General features: G+C 36.7%; 1 protein-coding gene across 1 annotated transcript in view; it reads right to left on the reverse strand.

Annotated features, from left to right (window-relative positions):
* The window catches only part of LOC113106820 (copine-5-like), a 70,891-nt gene extending 51,189 nt beyond the window's left edge, over window positions 1–19,702 (reverse strand). Inside the window, exons 1-3 of the mRNA XM_026268839.1 lie at window positions 19,528–19,702; window positions 5,141–5,181; window positions 3,298–3,344 (exon numbers count right to left, since the gene is read on the reverse strand). Coding sequence (XP_026124624.1) covers window positions 3,298–3,344; window positions 5,141–5,181; window positions 19,528–19,637 — 198 coding nt within the window. The 5' untranslated portion in view covers window positions 19,638–19,702. The remainder of the gene's footprint in view (window positions 1–3,297; window positions 3,345–5,140; window positions 5,182–19,527) is intronic.
* Between the last annotated feature and the right edge of the window lie 821 nt (window positions 19,703–20,523).

Below are 20,523 nucleotides of genomic sequence, written 5' to 3' on the forward strand. Positions count from 1 at the left end.
AATAACACACTTAAATCTGTAAAGTAAATAAAAATTAGGATGAATTTGTATTTCAAGGCCAGAAACATTGATAATTGCACAGGCTAGGAATGACTGAACATTCTCAAGCAAAGCTCTGTAGTAGAAGAGCAAAAATCATTAGGATTCATAACATAATGCTTTATGGACTGCTAATACATCCTCGCAGTCTGACTTTACATCTTCTATAAATCATTCTGTTAACCTGCTGCTGCACATAAAGCCTTTTACGTTTTTTCATATGGTGCATAATTCTGCAGGTATTGCACTTGTTTCCAACCTTTTTGTCAAAACTGCCTTTGGACAGAAATCCTATTGGAGAGGAGACGCAAAGGAACACATTCAACTTAAATCTCCAAACTGCTTTTGAAAAAGCTTTACCTCCCATTGAGTGTTAAAGTGGTAGCCCAGGCAAAGTGAAAAAGAGGTGAAACCTGTTGTACTGTGCAAAACAATGTCTAAAGGAGCATTAACAAAAGGTCACATTCTTCAGAAAAGAAGAGAAAGATAAAACACAACATTGTCTGATTTGGGTCGCTTACATTTGTAAAACAGCAAAGAGATGAGAGTGTGGAATCACAGCAGGTAGGCCTACATAAACAAAGGTTAAGCTAATTATGATGCACAGCACAGAAAACTTTATTATGCAATTTACAGGTGCTGGTCATATAATTAGAATATCATCAAAAAGTTGATTTATTTCACTAATTCCATTCAGAAAGTGAAACTTGTATATTATATTCATTCATTAAACACAGACTGATATATTCCAAATGTTTATTTCTTTTAATTTTGATGATTATAACTGGCAACTAAAGAAAATCCCAAATTCAGTTTCTCAGAAAATTTGAATATTACTTAAGACCAATACAAAGAAAGGATTTTTAGAAATCTTGGCCAACTGAAAAGTATTAACATGAAAAGTGTGAACATGTACAGCACTCAATACTTCGTTGGGGCTCCTTTTGTCTGAATTACTGCAGCAATGCAGCGTGGCATGGAGTCGATCAGTCTGTGGCACTGCTCAGGTGTTATGAGAGCTCAGGTTGCTCTGATAGTGGCCTTCAGCTCTTCTGCATTCTTGGGTCTGGCACATTGTATCGTCCTCTTCACAATACCCCATAGATTTGCTATGGGGTTAAGGTCAGGTGAGTTTGCTGGCCAATTAAGAACAGGGATACCATGGTCCTTAAACCAGGGACTGGTAGCTTTGGCACTGTGTGCAGGTGCCAAGTCCTGTTGGAAAATGAAATCTGCATCTCCATAAAGTTGGTCAGCAGCAGGAAGCCTGAAGTGCTCTAAAACTTCTTGGTATATGGCTGGTATATGACCAAGAATAACTATGTAATCCAGACTAAGGAAGATATATGATTATAACATTTTATATTTGTAATATTAAATATTATAATATTTTATATTTGTTCCATAAGAATTGGGAAGTCCGCAGCACAGCAATAACAATACAAACACAAAAAAAACTGGAGTGATATTGTTGAAATCACTTTCAAAATGTTTTCTTTTTTCAGCTAATGCCTGATTAAAACATTGACAATGAACCAGAATCCATCCAAAAGAACTTGAGCATTTAATGAAGCAGGCAATATTACTGCAGAGTGCGTTTAAAATCAGTGTTATCAATTATACCATCATTAATGTTATTGTTCTCGGTGTGAATAGGTCTTTTTTTTTTTTTTGTCTAGCCAAGCAAAGCACATTGATGCATTTTCCACTTGTCCATCAGTTTGTCCAATCACAGGCAGCTCATATAATGGGAAGCGGGAAACTGAGAGTGTGGTAGTTTAAGCATATCATTCTTGTTTAACACAATTTTCAGCTTCATAAAAGTCAACATTTACTCATCCTCATGTTGTTCCCAACTTGAATGAATTTCTTTCTTCTTCTCAGCATAAAAAATATATATATATATATGCAATAATGTTGGTAACCAAACAATTTTGCCTACTATTTACTTCCACTATATAGAGAAAAAAAATCTCAAAATATTCTCTTTTAAGTTTCACAGAGGAAAGCAAGTCATGTTGTTTTTTTTGTTGTTGTTTTTTGGAACAACAAATGGTTAAATTTTTTTTTTTTGCTGAACTATATCTAAAGAATGATATCTTAACAGCTAAAAAAAAAAAATTTTGTTAAAAGTATTGAGCTACTCTAAATTTTCTACACATTCACGACAATACTATTATTCATGGTAAGATCACTTTAATGCATAAATTCAGTAGTTAGTTGCTTATTAATATGTAAACAATAAAATATAGAAAAATAAAATACAAGAAAACAAGAATGTGAGATACTGTAGCCAAACCATGGACACAATCCTCTTGTCAAAGTAAGGTGCTTATGCTGTGTTAGTAATAAAGAGACAGACACACATACTCCCAAATCTCCTTCTGAGAATGGAAAAACACACAAAGACAACTCCATCCTTATCAATCCCTTACAGCTTGACTGCCTCTTTTCCACAGCGGTTGGTATTAGACCCAAACAAGAGGCATCTTACATGAGCAGAGGCATGGAGAAACCGTCTACACAGACAATCAGAGTTAGCAACCTGCTCCGTGTTATGTGTGCCGTCATCTTTCATCATAAGAGAAAGGTGTTCCAACAAAACCATGTGTGAAGAAGGAAAATCGACACCGGTACCAGTTTTATTTTGGGTCAAAAAGTTGTTACAGCTCTTCATGCGCACATCCTGACATTTACGACTGCTTTGACACATTCAGCCATGAGAAGACCTGCTAGAACAGCTGTCATCCGCTAATAGGGGATTCAATTAAAAGAGTCTGAAACACAAACCAAGACTTGCAAAAGAGAACCGCAATACAGTTTTTCATACTCAAGGTCTTTTTTGCTAGCTCGGTGATGAATATGATAGCCTGAGGATGTCCGATTTTCAGCTGATTGCAATGACCTGGCAAATCCAAGGGTCGGGTGCTCCAGCTCAACGCAATTCAGGTGTGAAAAATCACGTTTAGTGAGCTGGGAAGCATTACACATGCATTGGCCAGTAACTTTAGAGTCAGATCGACTTTAATGCTAATCGCTAACAGAAAGTCTGCAATCATCTTAAAAGTCAATCACTGCCATGGGGACAGATTCATGAATATTCAACAGGAGAATCAATGGGCAGTGATGGGCACCAGAGGGTTGCGGAGACACTGAAGGGGGCGGAGATATAGAGAGGATATGCAGAGCTGATTAGGGCAAATGAGGGAGCCTCTGTCAGAGCTGATTGTAGGTTTGTTCCTGAACGTGGACACTTACCTCACGCCACTGCTTAGACTCCACTCCCTGAGTGTACAGAACACACACTGAGAAGATGAGAGAGAGAGAGAGAGAGAGAAATCAGCATCTTTTTCATTTTGAAGAAAAAGCTTTTATGTTACAGTTACTGTAGATGCATCTCTAATGAAAAGCTGAACAATGAGAAGCTTAGAAACCCACAGAAAAGAAACATCACAAACGAGGTCTTTTGTTAATGTCTCAATTTTTCTTATTGACAATAATTAAATGAAACAGAGAATAAAGTTGAATAAAATGAGTTTCCCGCTTACATTTTCCTCCTGAGAACTTAATTTCCTATAATTTGTGTATAGAATTTTGAAGAAATCACAAGCCAAATTATTTGCCTTATACAATATTGATACATTATTTTATACAATGTAGCATTCTAATAATGATTATTAGAATGATTAATTGACTAACCATCAATCATTTCACTGATTAATTAGTAGGCTTTGATTAAATTAATTTTAGACTTTGATTTATTAAGCTTTTACACCTACAAACAATTACATTACTATTATACAAAAACTTTTTTTTTTTGACAATATAAATAAATAAATGCGGCACTCAAATTGAATGACAGACAGAGAGACATTTTCATTCACCATTCAAGTATGTGAAAAATTAACTGACTGACACATCATTTTGCCTAACATCTCCTTTTGTTAGACATGTGGATATGGAACAAAAAAGTGATAACGATATTTTTTTTTAAGTGAACTATTTTATTCACAATATTATCTTTAAAAAACATTAACTCTAAAATGAAAGAAAACATATTCTGAATAACTTGCATTCACAAATAAAAAGACACAAGTAACATTACATAGCTTCAAAGTTCAAACTGAGTGTGATACTGACACTTTAGTACTTGTAAAACTGCTTGTAAAAAAAGTGTAATAAAAAAAAACATGACTGGACTTTACTGGAGTGCCAAATTGCAGAGCTTGAGCAAACATCTACATCGTTATGATAAGATGCTTTCTTAACTGCTCTTTTTTTGTTTTTGTTGTGTTAGATTTGTGTCTTAGAGGGAAATGCAGCACATATTTATTGGCATGGTTTGTGTATATCAAACTTCATTTTACCCCTAAATTAATAATGTAAAAGAAATTCACTGTGAGTTTTTTTTTGGAGCCAAATGTCCACACCTGCTTTGGGATTCAACATAAGGGTAAAGAGCCAATATCTACCTACTGGGTTTTTATTGGGTCAATACAAAAATATTTGAAAGGAAAATAAAAAGGTTTATTTCAGTTATTCAGTTTCAGTTTAAGTTATTAGTTTTACACATACAACAATTTGGAGCATGATGAAGATTAACAGAATTATACATTTCCTTGATGAAAGAGCAATGCCTAAGCAATAAATGTTCTTGCAAAGATTAGAATTGCAAAGGTGGCCAGACTATTTGACCCATTGCTCTCTATTTCATAATCTCATGTCTTCAGCAAGAGATTTACTGTACACATGTCTAAATGTCCCCATGACTCAAGGAGCATTTGTATTCAGGGGGCTGAGCTCATGCTCTGCATATATTAAGCACTTCTGCATTTCTGTTGATAGTGAAGAAAAACTGTCACATTGTGATGCAAATTCTATGCATGCATTTTCGGCAACTTGGAGAAATAGCAGAGTAGACAATTTTACAGGCAAAGTGTGGAAAGCAGAAGAAAGACGGAGAGGTGACGAAGAGACTGAACTGGAAAACAATATGTCAGTGGGGTACGAAACCTGGAGACTGGGTTTAAAAAATAGATTTTAAAATGATTTTAGGTTCAAAAACAAGTGCTTCAGCTTAGAAAAAAAGAGAAGTACTTACAAGGATCAGACTTGGAGAAGGTGTCCCGATCTAACAGATTTCTGGGGAAACAGGAAGGAAAAGAGAGTCAATTAAGGACTGATAAACTAGGTCACTTTGGTCAAACAGTTCCGGCATAAAATTATACAAAGGCCGTAATGGAGCTCTCATTTACATGTAATTTCAGAAACCATCCATCGCCTTCCATTAGCAGCCACAAAAACATCTCTTGACATTATATTTTTTTTGTCATTTTCTCTGTTTTGAAGCAAGATACACTTCCATCATTATTCTCCAGTCCCTCCAAAAATTCAGTGATCCATTCGAAAGCATAAGGAACAGCATATGGCTACAAAAACATTAGCAGAGCGACAACACAAAATAGAAGCAGCTCTACCATCATTGCTTCAGAAAAAATATGCAGACAAATTATGCAGATGCTGGAAACACAGCTTTATCTGCATTATAAATACACAAACTATCTATAATTATTATTTTAACCTGTTCATCATCTTAAAGGAATGTCATATCACTTAATCTCTCACAATCATATCTCTCTTATGTAGTGAACAACAGTCAGATTGGCATTCCAAGGACCAGATTATGGCATGGCCCCTCTCTAAATGTTGTGGAGGGAGTTTTAACACATTAATGGGATATTGGTGTAGAAACATAAACAAAAGTACAGAACCATCAGATAAGATGCCAAGACAACTGCCAGACACATTGAGCAGGACAAGAAGGGAGACCTTCTGCACTCACAACCACCTAAAAGAGGACCTCTCATTGGACTACGGGGTTGACCCTCACCATCTCACCCAATCCTAAGGTTTAGGAAATGACTGCCATAAAAAAACCCTCCAGATCTCTGGATGTAACAGCAGTGGCTGAAACAAAGGAAGGCCCCAAAGATCTATCCAAATCAATTGGTACCCATGTTTAGAGACCTTAAATGGACATAAAGCACAAGGGATTCAATCCTCAGATGAAGTACAGTGTATGTTGATGGCCATTGACAATGTTAACATAAAAGTTAATGGAAGCAGGCCTATTAAAGGTGTCATATGATGCGATTTCAAGTTTTCCTTTCTGTTTGGAGTGTTACAAGCTGTTTATGAATAGATAAGATCCCTAGAGTTGCAAAGACTGAAGTCTCAAACCCAAAAAGATATTCTTTATCAAATTTAAGACTTGTCCACGCCCTCCTAAAATGTCTCGTTTAAACATTCCCCCACATGTCTATGTCATGATGTGGTAAGATTTGCACGATGCCGCCCAAATGTTCACGCAAAGAAAGAAGGCATAACTTTGATTCTCGCTGTTGTTCTTCTGGAATGGAGAGGCGCAAGATTCCTGTCTTCTCCTCATCAGAAGTAGATAAAGATAACTTCCCAAAAGACACTTCTTGTTCTGTGTTTCCAACCTGTGTGGAAGTAGACAATAACAGATACACTGTTCTTAGTCTCCGGTACATCCAAACAGACAGTATCAGATACAGCGTTCTGAGTTTCTGGCCTGACGAGGAAAGAGATTGTTGATGATCCAAGGCTTTACTAGCTATCTAATCCACCAATCTTTCAGATAAATCAGTTGACCAGCTCCTCCAGTTTGTGAATCTCAATGAACAGCTTGTGGGAAGCACTCCCATATTGCCAAATTAACAGTCCTTGACTGATGAACTGAACTAAGCGAGGTGGGAATTGAACTGATATACTCATAAGCTCACCTGGAGTGACATGTGTACAAAAATCACAACATCATTGGTGAAGTGTGTCTCATTTACTACACTTAGATTGCTGTGGCATACTGATTTTTAATTGGGTTTTCCTGCACAAAATCATGAACTGGGTTTTGGCAAACGAGCTGTAAGAGTTCATGGTTTTGGACCATGGTTTTTATAGAAGTCTTGTGGTTGGGACTTTCTAGAGGATTTATTTAAGAAGTACCAATTAGATTCCAGGTAGGGGTCCATCATGAATTGGGAAGTTAGTCTGATCATCTCCAGTATCTACTTGATTAATGAACCTGGGTTCAAAAGTGAGCTGAAATGTCAGATTCCCAGTGCACCGCTGTGGTTTCATTTGACTGCTCATTTGACTGCTCTTTGGAAACTGCTAAATTAAGCAGTCTGCTAAATTACAACATGTACATGACAAGTCATGATTCATAACATAAAGACACTATATTTACATTATTAGATGATAACATAAAAGTAATGTACAATTTATTCTCAAAAATTTTATCTTTGGCAGAATTTAAGGGAGCTATCACACCTGCCTCATTTAGTTCGTCTGAATCGTACCAGAGTTCGTTTCCCCCTTTGGTGCGGTTCAATTGGCAGGTGAGAAAGCAGCAATCGCACTCGGGTGCGCACCAAAAGCGAACCAAACAAGCGTACCGAGACCTACTTGAAGAGGTGGTCTCGGTACGCTTTCAAACGAACTCTGGAGCGGTTAGTTTGTGGTGAGAATGTGATCCCACCTCGAACAGACCTAACTGCAAAAAGTACTGATCATTTTTGGACTAAACCAGCTGCCGTAGTCAACTGTGTTGTGCATTATGGGATGAGGAAGTGTTTGTTGACAGTTTGCACTTTAGCATGGCAGCTCGTGGACAAACTTGGAGTAGTGAGGAGTAGGGCTGGGACAACGCGTCGAGGTCATCGATGACGTCGACGCAAAAAATACGTCGACGCAAAATATGAGCATCGATTCGTCGACCTGTTTTTATTTCTCTAAAAAACGTTTGCAAAACATTTACCTTATGTGCGCTGAATATACGCGATGGCCGGATCAACATTCTGTCCAACGTTATATAACAAATCCAGGGTTTTTTTCTGCATTGATCTTTTTTTTTTTTGGCGGCTGTCAAAGCCTTATTTGATTGGTGGGTGATGTAGAATAGAATGATTGCTAAGCCTGACAGGGCGTGTACGAGAGAGAGCCCCGGCTGTGCGCGCGCACTCACAGTCTTCAAACAACACGAGCGCTTCTTGCTCTCTCTCTCTCGTGCATATTAATCAAAATCTTTAAACACGATAGAAAAAGGGCTAAACACCAAAGTTTCACACGCTCTCGCGCACTCACAGTCTTCAAACTACACGAGCGCTCTCTCTCTCTCTCTCTCTCTCTCTCTCTCTACCTCCGTCGTGCATATTAACCAAAATCATTAGACACGATAGAAAAAGGGCATGACAGGCTGCTGGCTCCCACTGTTAATTTTTTCTTTTTCTTTGGAAAAGCACTCTCTGTATTAGCTTAAAGCCCTCAAGTTTACATTGGTTACTGTATTCTTTCAATTGCTCTAAACAAGTATTTTGGGTGACCTTTTTTATTGAATGCTAGACATCAAGTTGTTGTTATTTTCATCTGAAAGAATAACTTTTTTTCAGTAAGCTAGGCCCTATGTGTTCAGTAAACTTGTTTCAGTAAGCTATGTGTTTTCAAGGCTTCAATCTCTATACAAGTGCAAAGTAATGCATTCTTAGGGGCCGTTCACATTTCGCGTCTTTTGCGCGCGCAAGTTTGTTATTTCCAATGTAGGCGCGCGGCATGCGCGCTCATAATGGAAGCGATGCGGTTGCGATGCGCACGCGATGCGGTCGCGACGCGCACGTGGTGCGACGCACCCGTTTTTTCTAGGCGCGTCCGCACCGCATCGAGTTAAAAACATTTAATCTTTTCAGAAAGCCGCAAGCGCACCGCGGGTCATGTGACAAGAACTAACCAATCAGCTTCATCCTTTCCCATAACAACGTTGAAAACTCAGCTAAGATGAAGGAACAGCTGATCATAGCTATATATGGATTGCCATTTTTAAATAAATTTAGTAGCAGAGCTACTGCAAGCGATTTTTAGTGCTGCAAATGCATTTATCCTTTGCTAAAATTTCCGCGTCTTCATGGAGAGAGCACGTCATGGTTGCTTAGCAAAGGCAGACACCTCAGGAGCGCTTCTGCCCGAGCGCTTTGGAAAGAAGGAGAAAGCGGTGCGTCTAGCGTTTTCCACGCGTTTTTAGGCGCGATATGTGAACGGCCCCTTAGTCTTTTATTTTGTAATTTTAAGAGCAATAAACATATATTGCAATGTTAAGGAATTCATGTTTTTTTTCATTCAGATATGTAAATCAACATGTATAAATTGTTAGAAGTCAATTAATGGGGAGATAATCGAAATCGAATGGGTCTGAAAAAATTAATCGTTAGATTAATCGATGCATCGAAAAAATAATCGCTAGATTAATCGTTTAAAAAATAATCGTTTATCCCAGCCCTAGTGAGGAGGATTCCCGCTTGCAGTGCATTAGAATGTTGTTTCAAGCCGCAGCCGCTCTTCATTATAGAAATTTATTTTTTGCATGTTGTGGTGTATACAAACAATATAATAGATTATGGCCAGGGACAAAACCAGCCCGTGCAGTCGTGTTGTCGTGTAGTTGTGTTGTCTCCGTGTTGTTTGCTGACTTTTACTCTTATGTTGGAATTTTCCCGCACGTAAATTCTGACCAAACGAAAAGCAGTTTAGGAAATACGTCATGGCCAATGAGTGATGTAGATGTTGTCATGTGACTGCATTTTGGTTCGTTTCAACTGGTACGGACCAAAGCAATCAGTGTGGTGTGAAAAGGAACCAAAAAAGTTGAAAAATGCTACAATGTATAATTGTTTGCCCTTGGTTCGGACCAAATGAATCGAACTAGAGATGTGAAAGCACCCTAACAGTTCTGCATCCCATTCAGTGTTTGACATCTATTTAATGAACTGGATTGTTGAATCAGAGCAGACTGATACAGAAAGTTATTCTGGCATGCGGTTTCAACAAACTCTCTGAGAGTCTGAAAGGACTATAAATAGAACATTGTACACCTAGAAAATTGAGACGGGCTTAATGAAAACAATAAAAAAAAAACTTTGATTTGATTCAATAGTATTGAAAAATATCTAATTTCTGTCACAATATCTTTTAATTAAATTTATATGTGGCGCTGGACTGTATAATGGCTGTTTGAAAATTCAGAAACTGTTATCTAACACCAATGAGTGTCAGCTACACATTCTTAATGCATGCTGTCGTATCAAACAGACACAGAAAAAAAAAAGACAGTCAATTCACTTTTTAAACATTCCTCCAACTGAAAACATTTTAAATGAGTCTCACAATCCTTTACCGGTTCAATAGAGACCCTTGAGAACCCAATGACCAAAAAGTTAATTTATAGGGACAGAAGCTGCCGCTTAAAGCAAGAAGCAAACATTTAACTGCACACAGACAATGTTTTATAAAACAGGATAAACTCATATAAAAAACTGACTTGAAGTCACATGATTTTTTTCTGTTCTGTCTGTATTTTAAAAAGGAATGTAATAAATTATAAAGACCTTAGAAAGTTTGAAAAGCTGAAAATTTGCAGTACTAAGGGCATTACAACAGTGTTTTATGATTAATGACCTACTGTTAAAACTGTTGAAATAAAGGCTTCTGGAGAGCAATAACTCTATAGTCTTAAAAATGGGCTTAACTGTCTGAACATATAGAGGCTCTGACAGATCTCTGATGTTCAAACACATACCGTATGTTCAAATTAACTCCTCTGGGCTTTGAGGCACGACTACATCTTATGAGGAATCCTAGAAAACTTTCAATGTGAGAAGTGTGTAAGAAAGGTTTAAATTTAGCCATAAAAGACAGGACATTTATCATACATTTAAACAAAAATAATTATTTAATTAATCAACCATTAATCAATACCTTGCTTGTCATGTCATGCTTTCTTTCAGAGGGTTAACATATATACCACTAAGAAGAGTATATCTATCTATCTATCTATCTATCTATCTATCTATCTAGATTGCATTCCATTGTGTTTTTTGGAAACCAAAGTCACTGCACTCGTTTACCAAGAAATGTTGGAGCACTTCATGCTTCCTTCTGCTGACCAGCTTTTTGTAGATGCTGATTTGATATTCCAGCAGGATTTGGCACCTGAATTGAGGCAGTAATTAAAGCAAAAGGAGCCCCTACCAAGTATTGAGTACATGTTCAGTAAATGAACCTACTTTCCAGAGGGCCAACAATTCACTAAAAATGATTTTTTTTTTAATTGGTCTTATGAAGTATTCTAATTTGTTGAGATGAATTGGTGGGGTTTTGTTAAATGTGAGCCAAAATTATCACAATTAAATCAACCAAAGACTTAAACTACTTCAGTCTGTGTGCATTATTTGTTTTTAATATATAAGTTTCACAATTTTTGTAGAATTATTGAAATAAATGAACTTTTCCATGACAATCTAATTTATTGAAATTCACCTGTATACACACACACACACATAATGTACATTCTGTTATTGGACTTTCATGGTATGGGCAACCGTTAAAACATTCTTCAAAACAAAAACAAAAACAAAAAAGAATGAAAGAGGAGGCAAGAGAGGCAGGATCATCTTGGAAATTATATCAATTAATGTGCATAGTTCACATTCATAAAAAGTTCTGTCATGAAACTCTAGATGGCACAGGCTGATGAGTGGTTAATGCAAACTGATATTCACAGCACTAGACTACTTTGGCACAAGCAGATTGGAACATAGCATACACAGCCAATAAGCTTGCTGTTTTACATTTAAATGGCTGGTTAGCCATAGAGTTAGGGTTAGGGTTAGTTTTGAGTTACAGTAGTTTTAATAGTACAATGAACTACAACAGCGTAAATGATCTGTTGTAAAAAATCATTTGATTCAGTTCTTTATGATTTGGCCCTTCTCTGTGTTTATTTTTTGATCTACGGTATTAACATTCCTAGTAAACACTATCCTGAATACTTACACTGAATCATAGTTTTCTGTGTTGTTGTTTGTGATGCTATAACACATCTCACTTTGGTGATATTAGCACCACAGATCAGTTCTTTCTCTTTGCTAAGGAAGTGGTCTGACACTATTGGACTTGTGATCCAGTCCCCTCCTCACCCATGCTCTCCCAGAACCCAGTGGCACTGTAATTGGCACCCTCATGCGGGAGAAGCTATTTCAGCCTGAAGGAGCAAAATAGATTCTAAACTCCTCAGCCAGCCAATGAATCCTCATTGGTTCAAAGAAGCAGAAAAAAAGTAATTCAACTTGCTATCTGGTTAAGAGGGGCAAAGAAAAAATTCAGAGTGCATCTCAGCCCAAAGCCACAGACCTGGAGGTGGAGGAGAGGAAAGGATCATAGCGCTCATCATGTTGTCTGGAATGAAAACTGTTGTAGTCTGGCCACCCTGACAGACTCTCTGGTCAATGGAGAGTCCTTATCATCATGGCTATTTGATGAACTCTGAACAAAGCCAAGAGCAGGACTGAGTATGAACAACACCAGGCGAAACATTTCCCATGAGTCAAAACAAAAGATGGCCAGCAGGGTGTAATTTACCGTATTAGGGCTCTATCTAACTGTCACCTAAAGGCACACTGGGCACTGGCAAACAAACAGAACATTAGAATGTCTCTCAAAGGTCCTGTGCCACTTCTAAGACCTAGGAAGTCCTTTTATAGTGTTTCATTAAATGCAATATGAATTGCATTTCTCAAGGAGTAATTACAGAAGAATAGGGGCGTCAGCACTTTTCCATCTCATCAACAAGAATTAAACAGTGTAATTAAATCTTGGCAAATGCAATTCATAAACCACGCATAAATCTCCCCAAAAAACTTTAGTGAAGTCACAATCCAGAGGGCCAACAATCTTGTTTTGCATGTCTCTCGCTCAATAGCTTATAAATGCAACTAATGTGACAGTTAATCATAAATACTGATCTATGGTGCTCATTTAAGTTGAGTTACCTCTTTATATGATAGATATATTGAGTATTTGATTACAGAGGACAGTACAAATAATAAAACATAAATAAAATAAATAAAAAACTAATTAAAAAATCACTAAAGTGTTAGTGATGGTGTGATTAGAGTAGCAAGACATTAGTTTTCAGCCTACACCACTTGTAAGGACTATATGACTCATTTTAACAGATGGTAACACTGAATAACCAACAGCTCTGATGCAATATTTATGCATATTTATGCACTGGGGTCAATACAATTTTTTTGCAAGGATTTTATATTTTTATTCAGCATTAAATTGGGATGCATTAAATTGATCAAAAGTGACAGTAATAACACAATAATGTTACAAAAGATTTTCAAAAATACATTTTGTATGAAGTCTGTTTTAATTAAAAAACACCCAAAAAAATATTAAGCAGCACAACTGTAACTGATGATAATAAGAAATGTTTCCTGAACACCAAATCAGCATTTTAAAAATAATTTCTGAAATGATCATGTGACACAGAGTACTGGAGCAATGGCTGTTGAAAATTCTGCTGTTTAAACTGTTATTTTAAATTGTAATAATATTTCACAATATTACTATTTTTACTGTCTTTTGAACAACAACAACAACAACAAAAAAAAAAGCTTTGGTGAGCGTAAGACATTTTTAAGAACATTAGAAAAAAAATCTTAACCACCACAAACTTTTGGTGTACCGTTAAAAACTTGTGATGCAAAATGAATTATGTGAGAGTAAATTAATATGATAACAGAGAAAGCATTGTGTTGTTTCGTATGTAAATAATGTTTTGTTTTGTTTTTTTTACACAAAGAGGTAGAGGAATGCAAAATTATAATTACCACAAAAAAAATTCTTTATCAGATAATATTTATTGAAAAACTTATTGAGAAATGTATCCGAGCAAACCCAGATCAAAGAAAGAAAGTAAGTACCGTATTTTTCGGACTATAAGTCGCACCTGAGTATAAGTAGCATCAGTCCAAAAATATGTCATGATGAGGAAAAAAACATATAAGTTGCACTGGACTATAAGTTGCATTTATTTAGACCCAAGAACCAAGAGAAAACATTACCGTCTCCAGCCGCGAGAGGGCGCTCTATGCTGCTCAGTGGTAGACTACAGGAGCACTGAGCAGCATCTCTGATAGCATACAGCGCCCTCTCGCGGCTGTAGATGGTAATGCTTTTTCTTGGTTCATTTCTCTCGGTTCATGTCAAATTAATTTTGATAAAGAAGTCGCACCTGACTATAAGTCGCAAGACCAGTCAAACTATGAAAAAAAGTGCGACTTATATTCCAGAAAATGTCAATCAATGTGTTTTCATTTCAACAAAGGGTCAGCTGCACTTGACTGAATAAGCCCAATAATGATCAGAGTTGAATTGCAAGTGTAGACAAGCCTCTTGTTATTCCCAGTATCTTTGTCACATCACACAACGCTCGCGAACAGCACACAAGAGAATTCTGGGTTTGTGAGACAGCCGTTTTGAGTTCTTTGATTCGACACCATCCTCTGTAAAAAGACAGGCATACCCACACTCGCTCTACTGACACATTTATATGCTTACTAAATCAGCCAGCTCAATTAACAACTGGCCAAGCTCTCACCCAGCCCATCCATCCGTTCAGCAGCTGTTTTTTTTCCTCAACCATCTGTTTGACTATTCACCATATTAAGCGCTTCCCTCAGTGACACGCAGAGGTCAGACACTCAGTTCCTCCTCCTAAAACCTGTTATCTACCAACCTATGATTTCATTTTAATCACATACTGGCCATATCACAGACTTATTCCTAAAGGTTTAAAATTGAGGCATTGTAATATCGGTTGATTCCTCTAGATGTCAATTATGGCAATCAAATCTACAGACAAAAATCACTGCAAAAACAGGACAAAAAGATGTGAATAGAGACTAGATGAAAACAATGCATAAACTAGGACACTCACACAACCACTTCTGCAGTAGATTACAGTGTGAATACATAATGACTGTAAATCTCTGCGCCTCATTTGGCATCTCACATCTTTTGGCATTGATTCTGCATCTTTATCACACACTGAAGACCTCACCATCCATCCATCTATCCAGTCAATTAATTCATCCATCCATCTTGCACATTTCTCTTTCTCTCAGTCTCACTTTGGATACTTGCTTCATCACCAGTTAAAGTTCAAGTAGCATCTGCAAAATCAGCCCTGATTGTTTTTCATTTGGTGGCATTTAGAGAAATAGTTAATCCAAAAATGAATATTTTCTGAAGGTTTACTCACCTTCTGATTATTCAAGATGCAGTTGAGTTTGCATCATCAGAACAGATTTGGAAATTTTTGCAGTACATAACTTGCCTATGAATGGATCCTCTCAAAATGAGGGTTCAAACAGCTGATTAAAAAAATCACAAGTAATCCACACAACTACAGTCCATAAAATAATGTCTTGTGAAGCTAAAACTGTGTTTGTAATAAATAAATGTATTAAGACGCTTTAACTTCAAAAAAATAAGCTTCCAGCTAAAATACAAAGTACTGGATCCATAATATTGTTTACTCCAATGAAAAAGTAATCTTGTCTAAATCAGGGGTGAAATATGCACAGGTCAAGCAGTGTTTAGAAGAGAAAACAGTCCTAAACAAATATATTGGTGGATTTTCACAGCGGAGGATCCTTTGGTGAACAAGTGATAAAATGTATTCAAATCTGTTCAGATGAAGAAACAAACTCATCTAGGTACCCCTTTGGTCACCTGAGGGTCAGCAAATTTTCATTTTGGGGAGAACTATACCTTTAACTCTTGGAAGGAAGATATGTTGGAAGCAGGACACAAAGGAGTATAAAGGTGCTCCAATTTTCCAGCATATATAATTAGATGAGGAAATCCAGCAATAAAAGGCACTGGAGCTGAACGAATAGCAAAAGAACAATAACGGCTTACAATAAACCACGCCTCCATTTGGAATCAAGTCACTTGCTGAGAATGGAAAACCCCAACCGTAAATCATCTCCAGGTTTGCAAAAACCCACCAGACAGAGCCCTAATCAGCAGAGCAGAGCCCAGAGAGGCTAGCAGCAGAGGGGCGCAGAGTGAATGTAGATGTAGTCCATGATCTGGTTCCTCACCTGCAAGGTCAACTAAGAGGAGGATGTGGATCTGCATTGAAACTGAAGCTTGCCAAAAACTGCAACTTTATTCTTCCACTTTTACAACACAGAGAGCTACTCTTGAAGGATAATAACAACAGGGGTACATCTTTTTTGGCAAGGACACCCTTGCTAAAACCATATTTCCCAGCAGAAAGGAGCTTTGTTGATGTCCAGTATATTTAGGATTAAATGATTTTAGGTAAAGAAACATCTGTGATTTCAAGCATATCTAATAGCATAATGCAGCAATCTCCAAAAAGGTTTTGCTAGTTAAAATGCATATTTGTTATTTGAAGCATTATCAGAATTTCACAAAGCTGATTTTGGGGGGTTAAGAGTACAGAGAAAGGGTGAATAGAAATACAACACAAACAAAGTATGTGGTGATTTTTAGCCTCACCCCTCTTGTTTCAAAAGTAAACAGCTGTAACTACACATTGTGTGTGTGTGTGTATGTACACATTTGAGTTATGAGTAAAATTATCTGTTCAGTTCATGAATGATCAGATTCAGAGAAAATAAAGTGTAAAATTAATTTCAAATCCATGAAAATTCAATAAAAATCTCTGAAAAGCATTCTCAGTTCCTGCAAACTTTTAAACAGTAGTGTATAACTAAAACACAAGTATCTTTCTAATGCTTAAGACCCACTGAGTATATCCAAACATTTTTTTCTGCCATTTGACTATATTACCAATCAAAAACCCCCAAACCAAATTAGTGCCAGACAACTGGATCAATCGCGTATCTCTCACTCACAGGACAGCATTTGTTTGTGATGAGGATTATCACAAAGCCTCTGGTATGTCCGACCAAACTTTCTGCTCTCTAGTAACATCAGCAGGTTATAAGGGAATCTGGTTTGGGAAGTGAAGCGATTCCATTCCATGTCTGCCACAATCCCCTGATAATCAGCCCAAACTAAATCAATTACAGAGAACAAATGTGGGTGATAATTTCAACCACCACTACACAGAGTCTCATCACAGACCTGGAGAGAATGTTCTGCACTGACAGAGAAGGCCATAATGGTTCAGGCCCAATAGATTTACTTATTGATTGATTTAATCACAGCAGCAATTAGGGTGGCAAAAATCTAATTCAATTAAAAATAACAATAAAAGCATTTTTTTAATCAATAATTTGACCACATATTTGATAAAACCAATGATTTTTTTGTTTGTTTGTTTTTTTATTTGTTATGTAGAAGCAGGAAGAGTGAAAAAAAATCCAATAAAGCAAAGCAAATGGAATTTTATAATTAGAATTAGGAACCTAAACCAAACAAGAATCTTCCAAAAATTATTTTAGAATCAAGTGAGATCCTACTGAACAACCTCATATTAGTTAAACTCCAGATATTTTTCTGGTCCATTAGAATCTTATTTGAACCAATTACCTATATAGATATACAGTATGACAGAAATCCCTTTATAATGGATAATGACCCCATTAGAATTCCCTTAGGACTTTTTTTTTATATAAGAGAAAATGAAGAAACGTGTAGAAAAAATTGCTCTTAAAGGTCTATGATACTTATCAAATATATATCATGTCAAGTTCAAATTGAAATACAATTTCTTACTAAAGACTGTAGAGTTTAGTGTAATGTGTAATTGGCACTATTGCTTGTATTTCTATATAATAATTTAGTTGCAAATGTACCATTTTAAAAAGCAATTTATATCTAGTTAATTAAAAACAGTTAAGATCCCATTTAGCTAATGTTATGAAGTCTTGGTCTTTAAGAGAGGAATTTATTCAGCTAACAATCATACCAAATTACACCCATAATCAGTATTATTTCTTTCTTCATGAAGACAGCAGGCAATATTAACTTGCAGTCGAGAAGTTTGCGAGCTTATGGTTATTAGCTACTTGCACAGGAAATTGCTCTCATTAAATAGATGGTCTGACTGTCAAGTTGGGAAATTCTGTAAAATAATTTTGTCTAAATTGGATTGAAGCATGTATAATTGACTATAAATGACTATTAAAGACATAGCAGATGTTGAGTAGGCCAGCCGTATCCATTACTCCTCAAGATGATTGAAAACCAAAAGCAATAGCCCACCTATCAGTCTGAGCAATGAACCGGCTGTGGTCTTGGCTGCAGAGCCCTATGACTCAAATTCATTTTCACTACATCTCAAAACCTGTTTTTCCAGCAGCACCGTTTTAGTGATTCATTCTTAATAAGAGCAACGTTATCTGCCCTAAAAGCAAAGATGATGATATAAGCATCTTCCAAAAAAACTTTCACCCAGATACAACAGGAATTATATTGCAAGAAACATAAAAAAAAAAAACAACTCTGCTATTTTGTAATGTAGTGAATACTGTATGCATTGACGTGAGGACATTTGGGTGGGGTCTTTATGCTCCCTCTAATGAAAACTGACTGTATTCTTCAGTACTGCAATGCTATGATTTGGCAACTAGTAGTAATATCACATTTTACAAGCTAAAAAAAGAAGAAGAATTAGTTAAGAAATTGAAGATGCATTTCTTCTAACAAGCAGTTCATGTAACTAAATATGACAAATATGACATTTATTATTGATGGAAAGCAAAGATTAGGTTTTTCTTCACTGTCCTTGATGTTCACGGAATATGACAATTTATGGCATCTCTGAAACAGCTGAGCAGCAACATCAAGTGCTTTGGGCAAGCTGCCTATGTAGATGCATCTCTGGATATATTAGATATTTATGCTCATATCAATACTGTAAAGCAAGAAAGTCTGGAATCAAATTTTTGCCTGTGAACTGCTACTTCTAAAGCTTAATTTTCTTAAAATTCCTTGCAGCTCAAGCCAAAAATGGTAACACTTTATTTAATCTGTCCTTGTTACACTTTACATGTAGTTACTTTTGTAATAATTATAAATTATGCATAATTACATGCAAGTAAACCTAAACCAAACCCTAATCCCAACCATAACCAGTCAGTATACCACATGTAGTTATTACTCAGTATTTAAATGTATAATTACACTATAACAAGCACACCTTAAAATAAAGTGTAACCTAAAAAATGTATTCCATTAACAGGCTATAAACTCTGAAAAATGTAGCTAAAAATAGGCTAAAGCCTGATCCAGAAGGAGAACATTTTATGCTTCTTTAGACCAAAACCATCTACATACTGATGTAGTGAAGAACATGTATGCTAGTCGGAATAACCCTAGAAAGGAGAAAAATATTTTTTCTCTAAAGAAACAAATATTCAACTTAAGACCACACAGTTTTTTGTTTATTTGTTTTTAAATAAGAAATTATTTGCTGAACCTGAAAAAAAAAAAAAAAAAAAATTGAATAATCTTTAATCGAACCAACTGATATTATGCGGCCAACATGAAGTATATACACCATAAAAATCTAGCAATTTTGGCTTGAACGAGTCAATGTACAGTAAAGTGATTTCTGCCTCATACCTGCACGATACGGTGATCTCCACTTTGGTGGCGGGAATATCCCCCGTGATAGGGTCGAACTCGCACACTGAGGCCATGTCCTCCAGTTTATCCATAACGTCGCCTTCCATGGGCGCGCTGGACAAGAGGAGGCTCTCTACTTCAAACAGTTTTACAGTTCTGGGTCCTGCGGTGCTTACTGAAGTCTCACAGCTCCAGCGAGGACCGCAGCAGGACGACAGAGATTCAGCGTCTGTGCTGGAGGAGCCCTGGAGACCGCGAGTGCCCTGTGATGCGCTCAAATTAAGAAACCAGCAATGTTACAAGAAAAAAAAAGATGACAACGTAAAGGGTTTGCTTTGCTAAATGAAAAACTCAAGACAGGGTTCAAGTGCGCGACTCTTCTGACAGCGGTGAGATCTCTGCGTCTGCACTGTGTGGAGTGGAAAGTAAAAGAGCAGAACTCCACCCCTCGCGCATTCTTTCACACATTCGCTCGGCACAGCATCACGCTATTGATCCACACATACGGCTCATTACTCCCTGAGCTATTTCTCACAGCGGTTAACTTCCGAAATACAACCCTCAGCGCACACTGTAAAAATAAAGAGAGGAAATTAACGTACAAGTGCTACAGTAAAAACCTGTATATTTGGTTAACTATCAAGTCAAAGTCACATATAGCGTTTTATTAAATACGACTGATTCAAAGCAGCTTAACATGAATAAACGGGAAAATATAAGTGTAAAAAAAAGCAGCTTTACAACAGTGTCGTTATTCAGCTCCATTTAGTTCCGTGTTGCCTCAGTTCAGTTCAATGCCAATGTTGTAAATGTCATCAGTTACAAAACTCTACAGAAGAAAATAGCGTCATTATTCAGCTCAGGTCAGTTCAATGTTAATTCAATTCAGCTTAAATAACAGTGACAGTGTAAGTGTCACCATCCAGCTCAATTCAGTTCAAATTTTGTTCTCATCTGATAGCAGGGCAGTTAACTTGAACTATAAGTTACATT

This window comes from Carassius auratus, chromosome 8, assembly GCF_003368295.1.
Source record: "Carassius auratus strain Wakin chromosome 8, ASM336829v1, whole genome shotgun sequence".
In the NCBI taxonomy this organism is placed as follows: Eukaryota; Metazoa; Chordata; class Actinopteri; order Cypriniformes; family Cyprinidae; genus Carassius; species Carassius auratus.